At 46.1% G+C, this 23,540-nt stretch overlaps 1 protein-coding gene across 2 annotated transcripts in view; it reads right to left on the bottom strand.

Moving 5' to 3' along the window:
* Positions 1-23,540, bottom strand: part of RECQL5 (RecQ like helicase 5) — a 769,601-nt gene that overhangs the window by 239,655 nt on the left and 506,406 nt on the right. For both annotated transcript variants that reach the window (XM_086930748.1, XM_086930749.1), the window contains one exon: positions 5,457-5,690. In XM_086930748.1, the coding sequence (XP_086786874.1) occupies positions 5,457-5,690 (234 nt within the window). The remainder of the gene's footprint in view (positions 1-5,456; positions 5,691-23,540) is intronic.

The raw sequence follows: 23,540 nt of genomic DNA, 5'->3' as shown, positions 1-23,540 counted from the left end.
TCCGTGAACGAACACCGGACAGCCATGCCGCCCACAAGAATGCCATCCGCAGACACCATCACCTCATCAGATCCACCAAAAGGGCCTCCTTCAAAGACCGCCCAGACAACTACGCGCACAACAGCAAAGAGCTCTTCAACATCGTGAAGGAACTCTCCAACCCCAGCTCCAACACCAACGACGTCCCACCCTTGCAAGACCTGTGCGACTCACTGGCCACCTTCTTCCACCACAAGATCACAGACATCCATGTCAGTTTCAACACCACGACCGCCCCGACAACCCCCGAGACCTCCGCCCCCAAGACCACCATCCGCCTGCTCTACTGGACCAACATCAACGACGACACCATCAAAATCATGAACACCATCCACTCTGGATCTCCGTCAGATCCATGCCCACACCACATCTTCAACAAAGCCAGCACATCCATCGCACTTCATCTCCGGAAAGTCATCAACACCTCCTTTGAGACAGCAACCTTCCCGGAGAGCTGGAAGCACTCCAAGATCAACGCCTTACTCAAGAAATTCAAGGCGGACCCCAAGGACCTCAAGAACTTCCGGCCCATCTCCCTGCTCCCGTTCCCGGCAAAGGTCATCGAGAAGACCGTCAACAAACAACTGACCCGCTACCTCGAGGAGAACAACATCCTGGACCCTTCCCAGTCCGGGTTCCGCAGCAACCACAGCACCGAGACTGCCCTCATCGCCGCCACCGATGACAAAGTCCCTGCTGGACAACGGAGAAACAGCGGCCCTCATCCTCCTGGACCTGTCAGCCGCCTTCGACACGGTCTGTCACCACACACTATGAACACGCCTCCACAACGCTGGGATCCAAGAGAAGGCCCTGGACTGGACCACCTCCTTCCTCTCCGGCAGAACACAGAGCTTCCGCCTTCCCCCCCTTCCGCTCCAAAGCCACCGAGATCATCTGCGGCGTACCCCAGGGCTCATCCCTCAGCCCAACTCTGTTTAACATCTACATGGCAACCCTCGCCCACGTCGCCCATCGACATGACCTCAACATCCTCTCGCCGATGACACCCAGCTGATACTCTCCCTCACCAAGGACCCCCACACCGCCAAAACCAACCTTCACGAAGGAATGAAGGCCGTTGCTGAATGGATGAGGAACAGCCGACTGAAGCTGAACTCGGTCAAGACGGAGGACCTCATCCTCGGATCCAACCCTTCGGCCTGGGACGAATCCTGGTGGGCGACCGCATTGGGAACCGCTCCAACACCCACCGACCACGCACGCAACCTAGGGGGTCATCCTCGACTCCACCCTCTCCATGACTAAACAGGTCAACGCCGTCTCCTCCTCCTGCTTCAACACCCTCCGCATGCTCCGTAGGATCTACAAGTGGATCCCCACTGAAACGAGAAGGCCAGTCACCCAGGCCCTTGTCAGCAGTAGGTTGGACTATGGAAACGCCCTCTATGCAGGAGCCTCGGCCAAACTCATGAGACGGCTCCAACGCATCCAGAACGCCTCTGCACGCCAGATCCTCGACATCCCTCGCCGCAGCCACATCACACCCCACATGAGACCTGTACTGGCTCCCGGTCAACAAAAGGATAACCTTCAAGCTCCTCACCCACGCACACATGGCACTCCACAACACTGGACCAACGTACCTCAACAGACGACTCAGCTTCTACACCCCCACCCGCCAGCTCCGCTCCGCCGAACTCGCCCTCGCTACAGTCCCCCGCTTCCGAAGAGCGACCTCCTTCAGAAAACTCCTCAAGACCTGGCTTTTCGAGCAGTAGCAGCATTCCCCACCCCAAAGCCTTCAGACCCTCACAGGTGAGTAGTGCGCTTTACAAATGATATGATTGATTGATTGATTGATTGATCGTACAGAGGCGAGGTCATCCGGTTTTCACAAATAGTCATTGATAAGTGGCCTTCCCAACACCATTGGTCTCGTTATCTGGAGCATCCATGGATATAATTCTATGAAAACCAGTGTGTTAGAAAATCTTTTTCAGAATAATGCTGTATTACTATTTCAGGATATCTGGTTGCGGGACAACCCTGAGACTGATAACTTTATTAGGTTTGAAAAACGAGCAAAAGCACCGAAAAGTGGTTGACTCTCTGGTGGTTTTGCTTATGTTAATTTCACATTCTAATGCTAACTTGCTGAACTAGTACCCACTAAATGTGATTGGCTACTTAAATTCACTTACATTGACATGTCTTTTAACTTATGTAAAGACAATTAGGCGTGGAGGGAAGAGAACACTATCTGGCGGCCTTACGGGAAGATTTTGAAACGCTAAAAACTTTTCTTCTCAAATTTTACCTGGTGACTAACTTAAAGTTAGACCCATAGGAAACCGACGATATATAATGGAGAAGCATATTGCCCATAATGCCCCTGGGCCATATGAGGTTTGTTTCACTTTGTGCTAAGTAACTGGGTGTATTTGTTAGCAGAACATATTTTGATTTGGCTAAAAGGCTGGGGTTTTTGGAGTTTTATATAGCGCGAACACGACCCAAAGGTATTAGCGCTTTACATGAGCACCAGTTGCGTTACAGACGGACACGTTCATTTTGTTAGGCACAGAGGTTAAGTGATTTTCCCAGAATCGCAGGATGTTGAGCGCTCCTGCAGAGACTCGAACCTGGTTCCCCAGCTTAGAGGTTGCCCGCTCTAGCCATTAGGCCACATCCTATTGTTGCTGCCATAGTGACTGTTCTGCAGGTCCTACTCTTTGTAACAGGTTAGGAAATAATCCTATTGATTATATATTTGTCCATGTAAATACCTTTGGCGCTTTGCTGACTTTGAGACTGAGAAGAATTGTCTCAGTGACCATAGGGCACTGCAAACCGTGCTTTGAATTTCATGTCCCATTCTAGTGTCCTAGAAGTCAATTTTCTACAAAGATTACAACCTTGTTTGACTAGGGAGGCTAGAAGTATACTCTCAAAGTTACAGTTGAGATATGTGCCAAGGCCCAAAGAAATTATGTTGGGATGGTTTAATGATGTGAGGAATACTGTAGTAAATTGCATAAAAAACGTTAACCTTTAAGTAAAGTATGAGATAAAATGGTCACAAGTGGTATTCAAGGAATGACTAATTAAGGAAAAAATATTATCAAGGACCTGCTGGGACTTCAAGCAGCATCGTACAGATGCAAAGTTGCATGTATTCAGAAGGGTAAGAAGAGTATGTGGTAATATCAGAATCGAATGTAAATAAAAATGCATGTTATATTAATAGCTGGCCGAAAATAATGAAAGCCACCCAAAGGCTATTTGTAAATGAGAATACAAGATGAATTCCAAAACCACTTGAATGTGTTGAACTGAACAATCCTGGTCTGGTGTTAATTCTACTCTTTATAAAAATAAGAGTGATATTACTAATGCTGAAGAGGTGTTGGTTTAAAGATCAGACCCAAATATCCTCAGTATGGTACAAGCAGAGATTTATGTGATACAGCTGAACATAATTTATCGAGGGCAAGTGACACGGACAATATACTGGCGACAGTAAATTTATTTACTCCTTTTGGAGGACAAAAATCTTATGCCCTGTATTCCAATGGGTTACTGAGATAGACATTATCCCTAGAAAGATGCAGTCATGAAGCCCACACATAATAAGGAGAGTGCAGAAGATCCAGCCATCTATAGACCAATTGCTTTATTAGATGCTACAGCACAAACCTATTCCCAAAGCAATTGAATGGCTTAGCTAAATCGTCTTAACTGGATCCCTATACAAGGACGACTCCGGAATAATCCTTTCACCACACACCATTGCTTTGCCCTATGGGCACTCGCACGGAGATCCACAGAAGTAGCAGGATTGTTGACCTGCGCTTTGCAGACTTTCAATCTGCTTTTGATCTGGTTGATGATAGCCATTATGGGCAAAAATAAAAATATATTGAGTATTCCTATGGGGCTACTTGCAATTCTTCAAAAACTGCCTTCTGACACGTGATGCCAAAAGGAATAAGATATAAAGGGTTGCTTGATGCACGAATATTGCTTGAAAATTGATTAAAACAGGGTTATGTCCTTCCATCACCACTCTTATGTGATAATATTTAGCAGAACTTTCTTTGTAACTATCTGGGAGGGCAGTCTTTTTGCCCAAAATGGGAAGGAGGACAAATGTGCTTTATGTAAATTGATGATTTAGCAAATATGGATTATTGTCCAGTAGGTCTGTAAATGACGTTTTTAAGACTGCAGCAAGATTGTAGTGAAAATAAATTGATAATCAATTGTGATAAAAGAAAGACCATGTTTTTTTGTTAGAAAGTCCGAAACCATTCATTATGGTTGTCAAAGGTACAGCTTTAGCAAGAGGCAACGTGCAAATATTTGGACACAACTTTCTTTGCAAACTTGACGAGAGGGGTCCAACTTTTTAGTAATTGAAGCAAATATTTTTACAACGGCAAAAGGACTCAGATGCTTAGACAAGAAATATGGAGACTATTCGACTCGTCAGCTTAAAACTATTGCAGGCACTATGTGGAGCATAACGGTTGTAGAATAGAAAAGTCGGTGTTTGAAATTTTTGTTTCAACTTCCTTCCAATCCTATGGTCCTCCAAACCCTGAGATTGGAACTAAACGTGACGGTTTAGAACTTCCTAGCACAAACATGGCGTTTGAGCCTTATATGCTTTCTTATTGAGTCTCACTTGCAAGAAACGTTTTTGTGCATACGTTTGCAGGCAGTACAGGAGGAGACTGACCCATTGAGGGATATGTGCATACTGCGATAGGCTTGTACCCTTGATGAGGCAGGTACTGCAAGGCATAACATCAGAGACTTTTCCCCATATCTACATGCTTTCTCGTCAGCCTGTTGTAGTCTCAACCATCGTACATGGTGTGTCTACCAACCCTCCACCGCTCACTTTTTCTTACCGCTCCCCGTGCAACATGTCCTCTCCTTTCTTGTTCTTGTATCTTTCACCAGACTGTCATCTTTATCCCTCTCCGGCCTAGGTCTTCCCAGCCAGCCACTGTCAATCATCCTCTCTTCCTCTATCAAGCACCTCTTCTCCAGTCTCTCCCACCTGCCGCGTGCCTGCGTCTGTCACTCACGCACTCACAGTAAGGCTCGTTCATTGCTGGACGGGGCGAGATGACGTCCGGCCGCCCAGACAGTCATCACGCCCAAGTACTCAGAGGCCCGCTCACCTTTAATTCGCAGCTGGACATGAAGTGAAAAGTCAGAGAGAAGTACAGAAAGAGGCGATGAAGAGAAGCACAGAAAGAGGAGAAGTACAGAAAGAGGAGAAGTACAGAAAGAGGCGATGAAGAGAAGTACAGAAAGAGGCGATGAAGACAAGCCCAAGTGTGAAAAGGCGGGTGACGTGAATACTCATTGGCCATTTGAAAAGGGAAGACGCGGGTCACATTCGTAGGTACAAATGGCTTCCAGGGAGTCCATGTTCCTACCTGGCAAATCCGTAGCCCTTGCGGCCGCCCTCGTACAGCTCAGGGTTATACCCAAAGGGCCCCGTTGACTCCTCGGGGGCACGGATGGTGGTCCTTCCGCGCCCGCTCGCTGCCACACCCTGCAGCTGGTCCAGCGCGCGCTTGACGGCCCACGGGCTGTGGCAGTAGTCGCAGCACTTGTTACAGGCGGGCACGGAGTCTCCGAAGTACTTGGCAATGGCTGCATGACGACACCTAGAAGAAGAGAACAAGGGGAGGTTACAAACATACGGCAAGGGGGCTGGACTTTCAAGGTCTCCTCAAGTAAATACAGATACTCATTTCATCTTTTGTATCAGAAAACGTTTATTGGACACATTTATTGGACACAGGGCAGAATGCCTGAAGTGGACACTAGGCCACCATCTGGGACTATGCAAGACAGGTCGGAAACATTCAGTGTAGTAATTTGCCTTATTTTGGGCTCATTATTTTCGATAGAACAGGCGTGTTTGTCTCATGTAGCTCCTAGCACTCCAACTTTAGTAGAGACAGGAAATGACGGAGCTTGAAGAACTGATGCACTGCTCGAACAATGATACCATAGCACCGGACAGAAGACACGGACAGACAGGCCCCACTGAAAGTAGTTTCGTTTAAATAAAGAAACGTGGGACAAGTTCGAGAAAATCTGGACACCATTCCTGGAAGGATTATTTAAGAGAGTTGTTACATGTACAGTGAAACTATGCTCATAAGTGTGAAGGTATGGAGTGTATCATATGCAGTGCTTTAAATGGATAAAAATAAGTGCAGGTACTCATCAAAAGGAGAGATAGACTGGGGGTGGAGTTTGGGGCGGGCATAAAGGCGGTGCTAAAAGCGGAACAAAGGGCGGGCTACGTTTTTGAGCTTTTTATGCATGAAATCTGCATTGTTAGAATACCAGATGTATCTCTCCATTCGTTTTTTACACTAATAACTATTTATATAGCACTTACCAATCAGTGTTTATTACTACAAAAAGTAACCCTTTTTCAGCAACCTCTAACAATTAAAAGATTTAGGAAAAACGAGTAAGATCATATATATATATATATATATATATACACACACACACACACACACACACACACACACACACACACACACACCTTGTTGTTCAATTCAGGTCCTTGCTGCAGCGACACAATTAACTAAGATATATGCCAAGGATGTTAACTTATGAGCTACAGTGAAGACAGGGATCTATGCAACAAAAGCAGCATCCCACTTAGATATCTACATAAATAAAGTACAAAATCTCTGATCTACATGTTGCAAGCTATGCTTTCCAGCAGGCAAAATGACCCTCTATGCAATTTTATGGTGAGTGTATTACCCACCAGAGTTATTCATTTTATTGCTACTCATGGTGTCCCAATCTTTCTTACTCAAGAGAAAGGCCCCTGCTTCCTGTTTCTTAGGCATATTGAAAATACCCACAGGCAATAATATTTCTTTTAATTGAAAAATGCTTGTATGAGTTTTGTAGTTGCACACTATCAAGTAGTTTTCACTTTTACATAGTGCTCAACATCTTGTCTTGAGATAAATGTACTGGCGAATTTGTGTTAAAAAGTCTAATGGCAGCAGTTTATAGCAAATTCTGCTACAGGGGCGTCATTGCAGCCCTGTGTTACCGTGAACAATACCTTTCACACCTTCCCCCATTAGGCTTTACAGCCGCCTGTCTACGCCCGCTGTCTAAGAACAAAGGATAAACTAACCTCCGTGAAGCCACACCTCTGCTCTGATGACTTCCAGAGTAAAACATGCAGATCTGTGTACCGGTGACAAGAGCGGCTGTCTTTTGGCCCACCCCAGGCTTCCATCGTGACTAAAAGTTGAAAGTGCTGCCGATGTGATTGATGATCTAGCGACATCTGCTTCAAAGCCTTGTGAGTACCAGTACTCTCCTTGTTCAAGGAAAAGTGCCAGTACTCGATGGTGGAAAATGAAAAAGTGCTGGTACTCAGTACCGGTGAGTACCGGCCCATTTAAAGCACTGATTATATGGTGTAGATGTCCAACCTCACCATGATGCAATACCCTTACCAATTCCAACCCCTTTAGGTCCAGTAGGCTTCGTCTGTAAAACCCTCAGCTCAAGCCTGGGTAGCTGTGGCTTACACAGAGAACAAGGGTTAAGCATTTATACAGCACTAAAACAACGGAAGAACTCGACACAACACTCAAGAAAACTGACAACAATTTATAAAAAATAGACTGTTTTTACAAGAATTTAGACACTAGAACTAAACAAATCGACCGGAGGGTTCAGGAGATATAGATTTTACAAGCAATAATAAATTAGAGCAATTTCACTCAACTGTGAACAAGCCTTGGCAAAGCCACCAAATTGGACACAAAGACTTTTATTGCATGAGGTGTCCGATTCAAAAGTGTCAATGAGGTCAGTTACAAGTACTTGGACGACGGACTCCAGGAGGGAATTAGTCGGAGGGACCAGCAAGGTCCTCAAGAACAATTACTTTCACAGAAGAAGTCGTCTAGTTTCATGCCCGTTTTCTGCATTGCAATTGTTTCCTATGGAGTGGTTCTAATACAAGGGATGAAAGATGCTGAACATGTTGAAAGGATGCTGTGGATTCTGTCGGCGGGGGTCTTCCTGCAGGGATTCCTCGATCCACGAAGATGGTGATGGGGGCCTAATTGCAGGGTCAACATTCCACAAAGTCCTCTCACGTCTGGCTGAGTCCAGCCGCCACTGGACTACCGGTCTTCTGTTGTCGCAGTCACAGACAAATCCTTCCTGGGGGAATAATTTGCCTTCTGAGGGCCCCAGCAACTCTCGGACACCACTCCCAGTCTCTGTGAACTTGGGTGCCAGTCTGTGAGTCAAGTCTTGATCCTCGATGCTCCATGGCTGCGGTGGTAGCGGCTTGAAGCCTTTGGGCTACCAACGTGCCCCAGCAGGCTTCTTCAGCTGTTGTGTCCCTGTGCATTGAACACAAGACTGGCCATTGGAGTTTTTTTGGCTTGACTGGGCTATGAAGACAGCTTCTCCTGAGCAGGACACAGTAGGCCCAGTCCCTCTTCTTCGCTAGCAACCAGGTGCAGCTGCTGCAGTCCTTGTCAGTGCAGCCTCTCTTTGCTGGTTCCTTGGCACAGCAGGCCAGTTTCTCTGTCCTTTTCCCAAGTCGATCAATGTTGGACATGGCCCTTCTTAGGATTTCCCTAAAACATTTTTTTTGTCCTCCAGGTTTTTGACAACTCACTTTTGCCAATCTTAGGACTCTGGGCACTTTCCCACTGTACTGCAGCAGGAAACTGCACGAAACCTTTCTGCAAATTACAGGATAGGGTGCTTACTTGACTAGATTTGTTGTCATAGCTGTGGGTGTCCTGTAAGAATATCCATCTCATACCTAGGGCAGGTGCAACACTGGCTTATAGGGGGACGCTGCACTGACCGTGCCACCCACCTGAGTAGCCTGTCAAAAACATCTCATACTCAGGTTGGCCAATCTCACTCCATAGTCAATGCTAAGGGGGGCGCTCATTACCCCAAATTGGGGTAGGTGAGTGGCCTGGTAGGTACCTCCACGTGTACCCATGTGGGCTTTCCCTATGGGACACTTCCCGGATGAGGTTGATTCTCTTGTTAGGGCCTGAGGGTCTAGTGTACTTCCCCCGCTATATGTGCAGTTTGAAAGTGCACGCACCCTTCCTACACTCGTTAGGAATTGGTACTTACCTGAGGATTCTAAAGCGTCTGTCAGGACTGCCATGGCTGGCCTGTGGGTCCGCACTCCAGTGCAGGCTGGTATGTGCATTTGCACCAAGGGTGTTGTTGAATACGTGTCCAGCTTGCCAGTGCAGACTGGTGTGCTCTCAGCACCGAGATTGTGCTAAGTATGTGTCCAGTCTGTCACTGCAGGCTGGTGTGCGCACTCTCACCGATGGTGCTCCTAAATACATGTCCAGCCTTCCATTGTAGGCTGCGGTGCGCTTTGCACCAATAGTGCTCTTAAATATGCGTCTGGCCTGCCACTGAAGGCTGGGGTGCACTTTGCACTGATGGTACTCCTAAATACGCATATAACTCGCCACTGCAGGCTGATAAGCGTAATTGTAACCAAAACTGGGTCTAGGCTCACGGGCAATAAGGACAAGCCTCACTATAACTGAAAAACCAAAAACAAGCACCAATATTGCCACTTATTTTATAGGGGGGTTATTAGTGACCACTCGGTCCACTGAGTTAAACCGTACACCTCGGAACACTTTTTTTAGTCCAGAATGAATCAATTTTAATTTTCAAAATTCAGCAAAAACATAATTCAAAAAGATTTCATGAAAATTCGAAAACATTGCCTATATCACTCAAATATCTCTCATACAAGGGCACAGTCATTCACTACACCATACAACCTATACAAAGACAACAAACATAGAAAAGCTATACATCAGTTGATACAAATTATTTACAATTCAAAGTTCAAATCACACAGCAAAGGAACAATTTTTAGAATTTAGAATGATTTCTTTTTTGATTAGAATCCTAATACTGTAGAAAGGAGGTTACGCGTTTCGATGACCCTTGATTTAAGGGAAATCTCGTCAGGACCACGTAGCTGCGAATGCAAAAAAGAGGTACGAGTCACTCTGCTAGAAGACCCACCCTCTGTCACTTCTAATATTGCAAGGGGAAACTAATCCTACCTCAGAGGTGCTCGTAATTCTTTATGGTCGAGATCTAAGAACAAAAAGACAAGTGCAAGCTCTACTTAATACCAGCTGATATCAGACCAAGTTAACCACAAACCAAAGCGAAACTCAAAAATACTCACAGGCTTCGCATTCATACCAGCCTATTTATCGGAGGAGAGTGGAATCTGTTTAACGAAGAAAAAGAAAGTGTCAGGGAAGGGTAGAACCTATTTTTTGAACGGTATATTGAGGACATGAGCGATGTGATTCTTACTTATAACACAGCGGGGTCCACAACCCGGAGTTTTGATTGTATGCAGGCGAGCGGGAGTCGCGCCTGTCAAGAAGAAGGGAGTCGGAATGAGTCACCCATGCGATAAAACTGAGCGTCCAGCGCTGCTTGTTAGCATTCAACACTGAATTTACCTGGTATGCCCGATCAGTGCAGCACAAAAGGGAACACCGCCATCCGTCTCGGTCTCTTGCTTCACGAGACTGTTGATAGCCACGTTTCCCTGGCGTTTTAACGTTTGAGCGTCCTTCTACTTCCTGGTTACCGGGGATTGTGGGATTCGTAGTTGTATGAATTGTACTGTTGCCCAATAGAGTACATGTTTCTTGTGTACCTTACAGGCTTCTCCATTTAAAAGGTGATGCTTTTATTGTAGATGGACTATCACTCGATCTACATAGGGAATAGTCGCTAAATCGCTGGGGGACCTGCCGTTTTTGCTTGATTTTTCAAAAGGGTGTCAGCACTTTTCAAGGGAAAGACGAGTCTCACTGAAAAATGTTTCGTTGTGTACAAACGTCTTGTCTCATAGTTGGTAGATTTCTGACATTTCGTTGAGGCCATCAATGGCTGTATTAAATTTGACAATTAATAGGGCTTCATGACGTGCCACTGATCGGGCATACCAGGTAAATTCAGTGTTGAATGCTAACAAGCAGCGCTGGACGCTCAGTTTTATCGCACGGTTGACTCATTCCGACTCCCTTCTTCTTGACAGGCGTGACTCCCGCTCGCCTGCATACAATCAAAACTCCGGGTTGTGGACCCCGCCGTGTTATAAGTAAGAATCACATCGCTCATGTTGTCCTCAATATACCATTCAAAAAATAGGTTCTACCCTTCCCTGACACTTTCTTTTTCTTCGTTAAACAGATTCCACTCTCCTCCGATAAATAGGCTGGTTTGAATGCGAAGCCTGTGAGTATTTTTGAGTTTCGCTTTGGTTTGTGGTTAACTTGGTCTGATATCAGCTGGTATTAAGTAGAGCTTGCACTTGTCTTTTTGTTCCTAGATCTCGACCATAAAGAATTACGAGCACCTCTGAGGTAAGATTAGATTCCCCTTGCAATATTAGAAGTGACAGAGGGTGGGTCTTCTAGCAGAGTGACTCATACCTCTTTTTTGCATTCACAGCTACGTGGTCCTGACGAGATTTCCCTTAAATCAAGGGTCATCGAAATGCGTAGACCTCCTTTCTACAGTATTAGGATTCTAATCAAAAAAGAAATCATTCTAAATTCTAAAAATTGTTCCTTTGCTGTGTGATTTGAACTTTGAATTGTAAATAATTTGTATCAACTGATGTATAGCTTTTTCTATGTTTGTTGTCTTTGTATAGGTTGTATGGTGTAGTGAATGACTGTGCCCTTGTATGAGAGATATTTGAGTGATATAGGCAATGTTTTCGAATTTTATGAAATCTTTTTGAATTATGTTTTTGCTGAATTTTGAAAATTAAAATTGATTCATTCTGGACTAAAAAAAGTGTTCCGAGGTGTACTGTTTAACTCAGTGGACCGAGTGGTCACTAATAACCCCCCTATAAAATAAGTGGCAATATTGGTGCTCGTTTTTGGTTTTTCAGATAAGCGTAATTGTGCATTTACTCACACTGGCCTGTTTACGTCACTAGCCGCCCTGAGAGGACCTTTCACTTCCACCGAGTACCTGAGGATACGTCTTAAGGGGTGAAGCGAGTGGTAGGTGAAAGGCAGAGCAGGTACATGTGTGTCTCTGCCCAGGTGGTGAGTAATACCCATGTGTTTTCACTACCTATGAGGTTTTCTCTCCCCATGGGCTAACTTGTGGAAATGGGTGAAATCACTTCAGGCTGCAATAGTAGATTGCAGTGGAGCTGCCTCGTGATATTTCCCATTATTGGATTTGCAGCGACATCCCCTTGCCAGTGGTAAAGGTAGCTTTGTCGTCATTCACGTAGAAATTACAGTACTAGAACGTGGGCATTTATGTGCTCTAGACTCTTTAAGGTGCCTTGGTTCTTGGCTCCAGTCCACACTGGATGTTGGGGCGAGGTCATCTAGGCATTCCCTAGCGACAGCTATAAAACACTGGGCATGCAACTGGAACAACAGACCTCCGCCATTTGCGGGCCAGCTGGAGAGTTTAGAAAAACAGGTTTAAAAACTTGGTCTCTGGAGTTAGATCATGGCCCCAACTAGAAAAGATCTACATTCCACGGCCTCATGGCAGACAGGACTAAAATTTAGGGGAGACTTCTGTGGTTCAAAAGGAGACTCTTTGAACCACCCTAAACTTCAAAGGCACACTCCAACATAACTACTGGTGCCATGCTTCAGCACAGGATGAGATACGCGGTGGGGACCAGCGACCGGAGAACCTGAAACTACGTGGTACACATTGCCCGAGGACTCTGTTATGCACAAGGAAGATTACTGCACTGAAAGGGACTGATGGCCCTTCCTGAATAGTAGCTGGCCTGGGCAGACGACCTTCTGCTGTGTGGCATCCTGAAGTGTATTCTCCAAGGGCTTGGTGAGCTTGCCCACTGTTCTTTCGGATGTCTCTGGGACCTTGGCACGCATAACGGTCTCAGTGGTGGAGGGCGGATTCACCGGTTGCGGGACCCAGCGTGGCCCGCTTCGTAGATCGCGCCACATCTCTCTTGTGAGAGACGCAGACTGTATGCTCATTGCGTGCAGTGTCAGATTCACAGGTTGCGACTCTCAGAGGTGGGGGCGTAACCATAGTAGTGCCTCATTTTACCTTGTGAGGCATAGCTGAACTTGCACCTGTGTGTGTGATTGGAGTTGTCTGGTGGGGCTAATATCTCCGTGCACCGGACATTGTGCCTCATTTCCAAGGAGGTATAGATTTTGCAACTCTTTGTTGTGTGTGACCGGAATGGTCTGATGCAACCTGCATCATTGTGAACCTGATTTTGTGCCTGGACTGCCTGGGTGCGACTCTGATCAACATGTATCTGATGGGGTGCCTAGTCCTTCCGAAAGCCCCCTCCCCCACTTCATTCTCCATTCATTTACTTGTACTTCGCAGAACTGGGCTGGTGTTGAAAGGTCCTTGGGGTCCCTTTGGTGTGAACGTCTATTGCCCTCGGCAAGTTTCTGCTCCGCATCCTGTGGGTGAACTTCTCAAGTGGCTGCCAAACCCTTTTGCCAACTGCCTCCTAATTGACCTTGCTTCCTAACCCCCACCTGATTTTCTGGACACTAAGAGGGACTTCAGCAGCACGCGGCCTAGTGCTCGGGGGAGGACAGGTGTCTACAATCCCGGGGTGTAGATAGTCTGAAGGAGTTGGAAGGCAAAGGGAGGCTTGAGGCCATGGGATCGGCAGTGTGTTATCAATTGACGTGCTGAGTATCAGTTGCGCCGCATTAGGGTGTTGAATGCGTATGTGTGTGAGCGCTTCAGTACGGATTTGTCTGATATCTGTTGCACCACGGCATGTGTGTGTCAGTGGGGAACTGCCAGCGATTCACAACACTGGACGGCGGTTTGGCCTCATACGTTGATTTCTTGCCAAAGGAGCATTACGTTTGACATTGTTTTTCCCCCTTGTGGCCTCAGCCCGTGGTGCTTTTAATAAGTGATATAATTCTGTGTAGGTACATATTTCTGATATTGTTGTGACTCGGGCTGCAAACCTAACTGTGTGGTGTTGAACTATAAGAAATGCTGGGATGGACAATGTGTGGCACCGTGTAAGGGTGTTGGGAGGGGATCTTTCCCAAGTGTGCATATTGAAATGAATGAAATAAAAATGTATACTAAATGCGGTCTACTACCCTGAGGGGTCTAGGCGCGCAAGCTAGGAAAACTTGGCAGTACTAGGTATGAGGCCAAGGGATATAGGCTCCTAGAGATTAAAAAGCCAAGTTTTTAGTTATTTCCTAAAACAGAGAAGGTATTATTCCTTTTCAGGAATAAAGGGCAGCTGTTCCAGAGACAGACGGTGCTGCCAGTGAAACTTCTCCCGCCCCATTTAACTTTTTTTACTCGGGGAATAATAATATTACAAGCTGTTTCTGAGAGCAGGGCTCATGGCGGAAGGTTCCATTTTATTTATTTTTAATTTTAAAGGTTTTGTATAGCGCAAACATGACCCTTGCAGGTATCAGAGTGCTTTACAAGTATGGTAGTTAAACAAAAGAAATATTGTACAAAAGAAACATAGTATTTCGAGATAAAGACTTATGTTACAGCTGGATTGTTCCAGGAGTCTGAAATAATGTTCAATTGCATTTGGTCGTTAGAAGAGATTTAACTTCTTTTTTGAAGGATGCAGATGATGGGTTGAGTCTGGTTTCTGTGGGTAGTGCATTCCAAATCCTTGGAGCAATTCTAGAGAAGGCGCGATTAAAAGTTTTCTTCTTGGCAAATCTTTGAGGCTTCAAAAGAGGGTTATTGGCGCTCCTAGAGGATTGGTTTCCACATAAGAGCTCCAGTTTCTGGGCCAGGTACCTCGGAGTGTTGTGATGTAGGGCTTTGTGCGTCATGCAAGTGATTTTTAGTTGAATTCTTGCTTCGAAGGGTAGTCAGTTGAGCTTTTTGAAGTCGGCAAAATGTGGCAATTTCTTTTGGAAACTGTAATGTGCCTGGCCACTGAGTTAAGTGATGTGCTTAGCAGGGCAGTTGTCGATCTAAGGAGTCCACATAGCTTTACACTACCATATTCTATTCTGGGAAGTACTAGTGCTTGGACTGCCAGTTGGAAGTCATTTGCTGGGAGGAAGGGTTTTAATTTTCTCAGGGTGTGCATCTGAAATGTTGCTCCTTTTGCTGCAGCACCGATGTTTTTGCATTTTTAGGTTACTGTCCAGAGTTACTCCCAGTGATTTTGCAGAATCGATTAAAAGAGGTAGGCAGTTGAGCGCTGAAAGTTGTTTAAACTAGTCTTGAATGATGTCTGTTTGTTTGGGGGGGGCGATTCGTAGGAATTCGGTTTTGAGGGAGTTTATTTTGAGGTGGTTATCAGTCAACTAAGACTGAGTCTTTTTGTAGAGTTGAATTGAGAGCCTTGATGTCGTCCGGAGAGTTTATCTTTACATAAAGTTGTGTGTCGTCAGCGTACATGTGAAAGTGGATATTATATGAGTTGAGGATCTCAGTGAGTGGTTCCATGAATAAGTTGAACAGTGTAGGTGAAAGGGTTACAATCAGTAAAGCAACACTTCTGCTGTTTGAGGGGTGTAAGAATGATTCGGTAGGGTGGACCTAGTACTCTGTGAGAAGCGTGAGAGTGCTTGCGGTTAGTGTGTGTCACGCAGTCTGTGAGCGGACTGAGAGTGCTGTCAGAATTTACGATGTTTCGCTTTTTCATCAGAAGAGCTTTAATAGTGGGCTCTTGTTTTAATTGAGGTCATGGTCGAAAACACACTGCAATGAGCAAGTTCTAAATTTGAAGCAAAGCTACAATAATTATTTCTATTCATAAGAAGTGTCCTCTTCCTATGGCTGAGTGCCTTCATGGTCGGACTATCCTAATGAAAGTGTCTGAAAGATAGTCGTAGGGATTACTGACCTCGGGTGGCTATTTATTTACTTTCCAAAATCCTCGCCAGTGACAGCTGACAGACTGCCCCTATCCACCAACCACTGTGCATGGTTACTGACTCCTACATCACATCCACACCAGCTACATTTACTGGTGTCACCAAGCACCAGCCACACAAGTGAACAGGCTCAGCCCCCTCCACTCGCAAACACTGAATGCTCATAGACACTCACCCTCTGCCTGTCACGACCAGCTTTGGAGCAGGTTCTAGCAACTCCTTTTCTTGGTGTATATCGGTCCCTGAAACCTCTCCAACTCCTCTGCATATGCATGCACAAAGTAAGCAAGTGCAGCAAAGTGCTCTTCGTGCACAGGACATATGTGCTGTTGGACGTAGCCCTTTTTGCAGGGTTATCCCAGAACCTTTTGCCTTCCTCCTGTATTTTTTCTGACCTGTGGTGATCAGTGCTAAAGTGCAAGTGCTCTCTCTTGTAAACTTGTTACAATTGGTTCACCCCGATTGGCATATTTGATTTACTGGTTTGTCCCTAGAAAAGTGTACTGATATGTGCCAGGGCCTCCTGTAAATCCAATGCTTCTAGTGGGCCTGCAGCACTGATTGTGCCACCCACATGAGTAGCTCTGAAAAGGTAACTGCAGTGTCTGTGCCCGGTTATTAATTGCCATGTCAACTTGGTAAGTGCACCCACTTGCCAGGCCCTAATCTTCCTTTATTTCTACATGTAAGGCACCCCATAGGTAGTCCCAAGGTAGTCCCCTGGGCAGGGTGTAGTGTATGTGAAAGGTAGGACATGTACTGGTGTGTGTGTGACATGTCCTGATAGTGAAATACTGCCAATTTCGTTTTTCACCATTGAAAGGCCATCTTTCCCCATAGGATAGAATGGGAGTTTATTTATAACATCTTATAAATATATCTTTCCATTGGGACAAGATGGAGAAATAAAGTTTAGGCTCCCTGAACTAAGAATTTAATAACACATCTTTTAGTAAAGATGGTTTTTAAATAGTGTGTTTGAAAATGTCACTTTTAGAATGTAGGCATGTTCTTGTTTAACATTCTGTGTGCATCTGCATGTTTGTGTATTGACTGCCTGTTTAGGAGTGACAAGGGCTGGGGATGTGCATTCACTGTAGACTGCTACTGGAGGGGTTGAGGTGTGCCTGGTCCTTCCTGGATGACTTACAGCTGGGCTGAATAGACCCTGGCTGAATTTAGCGTAGTGGGAGGAGATTTCCTTGCACCTGAATGTAAATGTACATGTATTTATATAGCGCAAATTACTGACCGAGGTCGGTATCTAAGCGCTTGCTTAGGGAACCCGTCCTGGTATTCCCCTGTGAGATAACCCCAGCAGGGTATCCACAAGGTGAAAGCCAGGCATCCCGCCGCGGGGGGCCGTTGTGGAGATTAAGCAAGCTATTGCCCAGAGTCGCAGAGTGTGAACCAGTGAGTCGAGAAGGCACCAGAGCGAGAATTATCGAGTCCGTGGAATTTTTATAATTGGGCCTTTCTCCCTTGCACAATGCGGTCTCCACCGCCTGCTGTCATGCTGCACCAGTGAGGACAGAACTGGTTTCGAGTCGGCTCCGAGACCCTTGCACAAAGAGAATAAATACATTTTGAAGTATAAGTATTAGACATAAAACCCCAGAACTTTACACTGCTTCTGGAATCAAGTGGAACCTTTGCCAAGGAGAAGAGCTGGAGAAACTGGAGGAGAAGTACTGCCCCTTTGAGTTGTGCTGTCTGGGGTTGGTCTGCTGTAGGGGTTTCTGCCAAGGAAAGGACAAGGACTTTGCTGTGTCCCCCTGCTTGAAGATCTCCAAGGGTTTGAGTAGAGCTTGCCTCCTGTTCTGAAGTCTCGGGGACCCAAAGACGTCACCTCCCTTGAACTTCCTTGCTGGGAGCTCTGACCTGCCAAGAAGTGCCTGTGACTGTGTTGGGCCTCTGGAGGTTGTTCCTGCTGTTGGGAGCTGGCAAAGCAACGCAACTACAAGAAAATCGATGCATCGCTCTTCTTGCAGCTGTTTTCGTGACACAGCACCGCTGTGCAAGAAGAATCTCCACGCAACGCCACGCCGCTCCCAAAACCGATGCAGCGCCTGTCACCGCTGCAAGAACAGACACATCAAGGGGTCACAGCTAAAGAAACCGCAGCAGCACCGCCGCATCGATCACCAATGCAATCCGGATTTCCATGCATCGAACATGTACAGCAAGTCGTCCCGACCCATTCTCCGCGGACCAGAATCATCTTAGAGTCAACGCATCACTTCCCCCTATAGACCAGACACCACGGATCACTTCTCCTGCGTGCAGCAGAACTGTTGCATAACCTCCCCTTGGTTTCAGGAACTGGTGCATCTCTGTGTTCTCAGCGCTTCCCATCTCTGCGGCTGTTTGGACTTGTGAATTTTGGCCTAACTACAGGTACTTTGAGAGAAATCACGCATCCATAGTTTTCTATGGACCAAGTTGTTTGAAACCTTTTTAAAGTCATATTCTTATTATATGTATGTTGGATTTTTGTTATTTTGGTCTTGTTGAGTTTAGCTAAAGATTCTTTATTTTTCTAAACTAGTGTGGTTTCCATTTGTGATGTTATCACTCTATGACTGTATGTTTCAAGTACAAATACTTTACACATTGCCTTTGGGATAAGCCTCTCAGCTTGTGCCAAGCTACCCAAGGGGTCAGCAGGGGTTATCTAAAGTGTGTATCCCCCTTACCCGGATTAGAAGCAAGGGTCCCTATTTTGACAAAGGTACGGACCTCCGCCAACTAGAGACCCTTATTTCTAACATGTGCGATTTAGTGAGCTTGACAGGAGCACTTAGTTCGCCACCAGTTAGGGTCACTATTCAGACAATAGTGCTTAGTTAACATATGGAGGGACGACCACGTAGCTGCCTGGCAGATGTCTAGAACAGGGGCTCAGCCTGCTAATGCAGTGGGAACCACTTTAACCCTGGTGAAATGGTCATGCACCCCTTCTGGAGGATGATTCTTCACCAGGGCATAGCAGGTCTTAATGCAGAGCATGATCCAACGCAAAATGGTAGCCGAGCAAACCCCACAAAGAGCTGACCATATACCCGGTAGTCCTTGGTGCAATCGATATAGAAGCTCAGTGCCCTTTTGAGGTCCAAGCGATGGAGCATCTCATCTTCTTTAGAGGGCTGAGGCAGAGCATAAAATGCTTGCAGGTTGATGGCTTGGGGAATGTGAAACTGTCACAATTGTTTTTGAGAAAGGATGCCTTAGTTCGCAGAATCAGCTGCTGAAGGAAGAAGATGGTGTAAGGTGGATAAACACACAGAGCCTGAAGCCACTCACAGGCTGTGCTGATTAATGGCAACAAAAAAACATTTTTGATGGTGAGAAGCAATAAGGGACAATTGTTTAGGACTTCAAATTGAGTACAAATCAGATAAGCAAGGACAAGGTTTAGGTCCCATTGGGGCATGGCAAATGAAGGAAGGGGGGGGGGGGCATATGTTGCAGCCCTTTCAAAAAACAAATTACAATAGGCGATGTAAATGAAGAGGGCTGATCAGACAACCATAAGAAGGCCAAGAGTGCCAAAAGATAACCTTTAACTGTTCCCAGTACAATAATTAATAAAACATTCTACAGTTTGGCCTGCATGGAGTCAATCTGGCGAGTATTAAACCACAAATTTATCACAGCGACAGGTGTATACAGTTTTCATTGAGGAACGCTTGGCTACCAAGTTGACATTCCCCTAACAAGGAAGGTGGAAAGTGTTCAGCTGTCGCCGCTCAATCTCTATGCATGGAGGTGGAGGAGCGAAGGCCAGGATGGAGAACCCGACTGTTCTGCTGTAACAGTAGATCCTCTCGAAGAGGCAGCCTGATCGGAGAACAGATGCTCAAGCCCAGGATGAGAACATGCTCTCCATGTCTAGCCTGGAGCCACTAAGATGACTTGGGCCCGGTCTGTCCTGATAGTCTTGAGAACTCTGGGCAGGTGTAGTATTGGTGGAAAGGCATACAGAAGTACTGAGTTCCACCTTAGGCGGAACACATCTCCGATTGAGAGACACCTTGGAATCTCCAAAGTGCCGAAGCGCTGATATTGCGCATTCTCGGTGGTGGCGAATAGACTGAGCCAAAGTTCTTTCTATTCCCGTTAGAGGAGACCAAGCACCACCTCTGGATGTGGATGCCATTCACGATCTGCTAGGAGCCGACAGATGAGCTTCTCTGCCCGGGCATTCAACAATCCTGCTGGGTAGTTCACCACCAAGAAAATTCATTGGTGATGCAGCCATTTTCAGAGGCACAAGGCCTATTGGCACAGGGTCTGTGGCCTCAACCCACCTTATTTGTTGCTTTACCACAAAGTGGTGGTAGTGTTCATGAGTACTTGTACCAGCCTCCCTTTGATGGATGGTTGGAAGGCATTCAACACCAAATTGATGGCTCTCAGTTACAGAATGTTTATATGGAGCCAGGACTCTACTGGAGACTAGAGTCTTCTGATCCCCACCGCTCCCAGATGGCTGCCCCAACCCAAAAACTTTGGTTGCCACTGTCTGCTCTGGATCAGGAAGGGCAAGGGGTCTGCCGCTGACCCAATCGTGTCCAGTAGCCACCACCACAGATCTTTCATAGTCTCCGCCAAAATCCAGACGCATCCATAGAGGTTCCCCTGATGTTGGGCCCACTGGGACTTCAAGTCTCACAACAGAGCCCGCATATACCACCTTATGTGCTTGACCAGCAGAATGCAGGAGGACATCAGTCCCAGCAACCTAAAAGTCAACCTTACTGAAATCGGGGACCAAGACTGCAAGATCAGAATCATAGCCTGAATTTCCTGAAGCCTTTCTGCGGGGAAAAGCACAAAACCAAGCTGTGTCCAGAAGGGGGAGCATCTAAGGAGATAGGTGTGACTGAAGTACGTTTATAGTGAACCCCAAACATAACAGAAGGTTCACCAGAGTCTGGAGGTGGTGGATGACTGCCTGGGATAATAGCCCGCTTTCAACAACCATTTGTGAAGGTAGGGAAAGGCTTGCACCGCCAACCTCCAAAGTTGTACTATCATCACTTTCATGCACATCTACGGGGCACTGGTGAGTCTAAGGTGGAGCACAGCAAACTCAAATGCTATGTCAACCCCCCCCCCCCCTCCAACGGTAACGCCAATTGGCCAGTAGGACGCAAACATGGAAATAGGCATCCTGCAAGGCCAATGCGACCATCTAGTTTCCAGGGTAGAGAGCGAACAAGACCTTGGCCAGATTGAGCATCTTGAATTTCGCAGGCGCAGATCTAAAATGGGTCAAAGACCACCATGTTTCGTGGGCACCACAAAGTAGCGGTAATCACAACTACGTCCTACTTCTGGCACTGGCACCCTCTCTATAGCCCCTTTAAGCAAAAGGGCTAGCACTTCCAGGTGTAAAATGGATATATGGTACTCCGTCATTCGTTGGGTAGACGGTGGAATGTGTGGTAGGGATAAAAGAAAGGGCAAGGCATAATCCTAGAAAACAATTTTAAGGACCCACCTGTCAGATGTGATCACTTGCCAACCCAATAGAATTGTTGGATTCTGCCTCCCACCGGGTGGCTGTGACCTGAAAGGGTGCACTAAAGATGTTTGGCAGGTGAGGAAGCTGGATGGGTGGTGGACTGGGCATCACACTGACCTTGGCTGTGAGGGCAGTGGGCACAATGTACTCTACAACAAAATTGCTGAGTTCCCTACTGACGTTGGATAGGCAGATGTTAGGAAATGCCTCTTCTGAAGCCATGAAAGTACAAGTGGAATTGCTGCTGCTGCTCGCAGAGCTGGGTAGAGAAGCAGAGAGAGTGAGAGATTGCCTTACTCGCCTTGAAGCATTCAAGGGCAGAGTCAACTTTTTCCACAAACAAGCAGGTCCAATCGAACGAAATGTCTATCAGCGAGGACTGGACAACACCCAAGAGACAAGTGGCTAGACATAGCGAATGGTGACACTTATCATATGGCCGGCCCAACAGGGTCGGTGGTGTCCAAGCCACAATTAACTGTCCACTCGGCCGCATCACGACCGTGCCGAATTGCCTGTGAAAGGACAGGATGGAGGTCTTCTGGAAAGCATGGAGGACTTGAGCCACTGAGTCCCAAGGGGTGTGGGTGTAGCAGCCTAGTAGACAAGAGGCATTAATTAATCAGAGTTTCAAGCTGGCTGAGATGAGTAACCTCTTTCCGAACGTCTCTACTCTTTTGAATTCTCTATCAAGGGAAGTGGTCAGGAAATTGTAGGGGTTATTCCGACTAGTGGATGTTTGCACCATAAGACTTTTTGAAGAGCGGTGCTTGGACAAAAAGGCCGGATCGTCCAGGGCAGGACGGTGGCACCTGGCAATCTGACGGTTCGCCAGAAGACCTAAACAAGGCTTATCCCAATGCTCCCTAGGAGGATATCAGTCAAGACGCAAATGCTTAAGACAGCACTGCAATCATTGGGAATAAAATTGTTATCCACCATCTCCACTCACCAACAAGGTCACCTCCTTGACCCAATTTTCGCTACTTGGGAAGGAATTGAAGTTCACCCCCCTATTCCAATAATCTGGTCCGACCATTATATGGTTACTTTTGACATACCTACTAACAGTACTAATAATGTACCTAACAAACTAGTATCTCTTAAGCGCCGTAAGTGGAAAAACTACACCACGGAACGATTTATTAGCGCATTAGAAGAACACTCCCCCCCCCCCCCCCCCCCCCCCCCCGCAGGTCAGTCCCTACATGACACTTGGAATAATTATGAATTATGGCTAGAGAAGGCATTAGACAAAATCGCCCTGTGGACCTCAAAACCCCCTGTGAGAAGGGCCAAATCAGAGCCATGGTACTCTGAAAAACTAACAATCGCTAAGACTCAATGTAAAGCGATAGAACGCAAATGGAGAAAAAGCTATACGCCCGACCTTAAGGAAAAGTATAGATCTGAACTAAAAAAATACCAGAAAATGGTAAGAGAGGAAAAAAGCGCCTTTATTAAAACTAGAATTGAGGAGGCAGACAATCCTACGAAAGAACTGTTCCGTATCTATAAAGAATTGACAGATACCACACGCTTAGATACACAAGACACATACTCCAACGATATATGTGAACAAATAGCAGATTTCTTCGTCGAAAAAGTCGAGAAAATTCATGCCACCTTCCCCAAAGTCAATAAATCAGGAAAGGAGGCAACGACTAAAGCCTCAATTACTCTAAACTCCACGCTTACCAATTTCACTACACCTGACAAAAAAGACCTCATCAATATCATTAATGGTATTCATTCAGGCTCTCCTAGTGATGTGTGTCCACTGGTAAAAAGCAAGGACATCATGGAACACTTTCTTATAGATCATATAAGAAACTTGATAAACCTATCCTTTCAAGAATGTAATGTACCTGAAGCCTGGAAAACAGCGCAAGTCATACCTCTAAAAAAGAAACCTAATATCCCTATCACTCAGTTCCAAAACCTTAGGCCCATTTCTCTCCTGCCGCAATGTGCCAAGATAATAGAAAAAATAGTAAATAAACAGCTCATGGCCT

Source organism: Lissotriton vulgaris, chromosome 7 (assembly GCF_964263255.1).
Source record: "Lissotriton vulgaris chromosome 7, aLisVul1.2, whole genome shotgun sequence".
Taxonomy (NCBI): domain Eukaryota; kingdom Metazoa; phylum Chordata; class Amphibia; order Caudata; family Salamandridae; genus Lissotriton; species Lissotriton vulgaris.
This window is presented reverse-complemented; position numbering and strand designations above follow the sequence as displayed.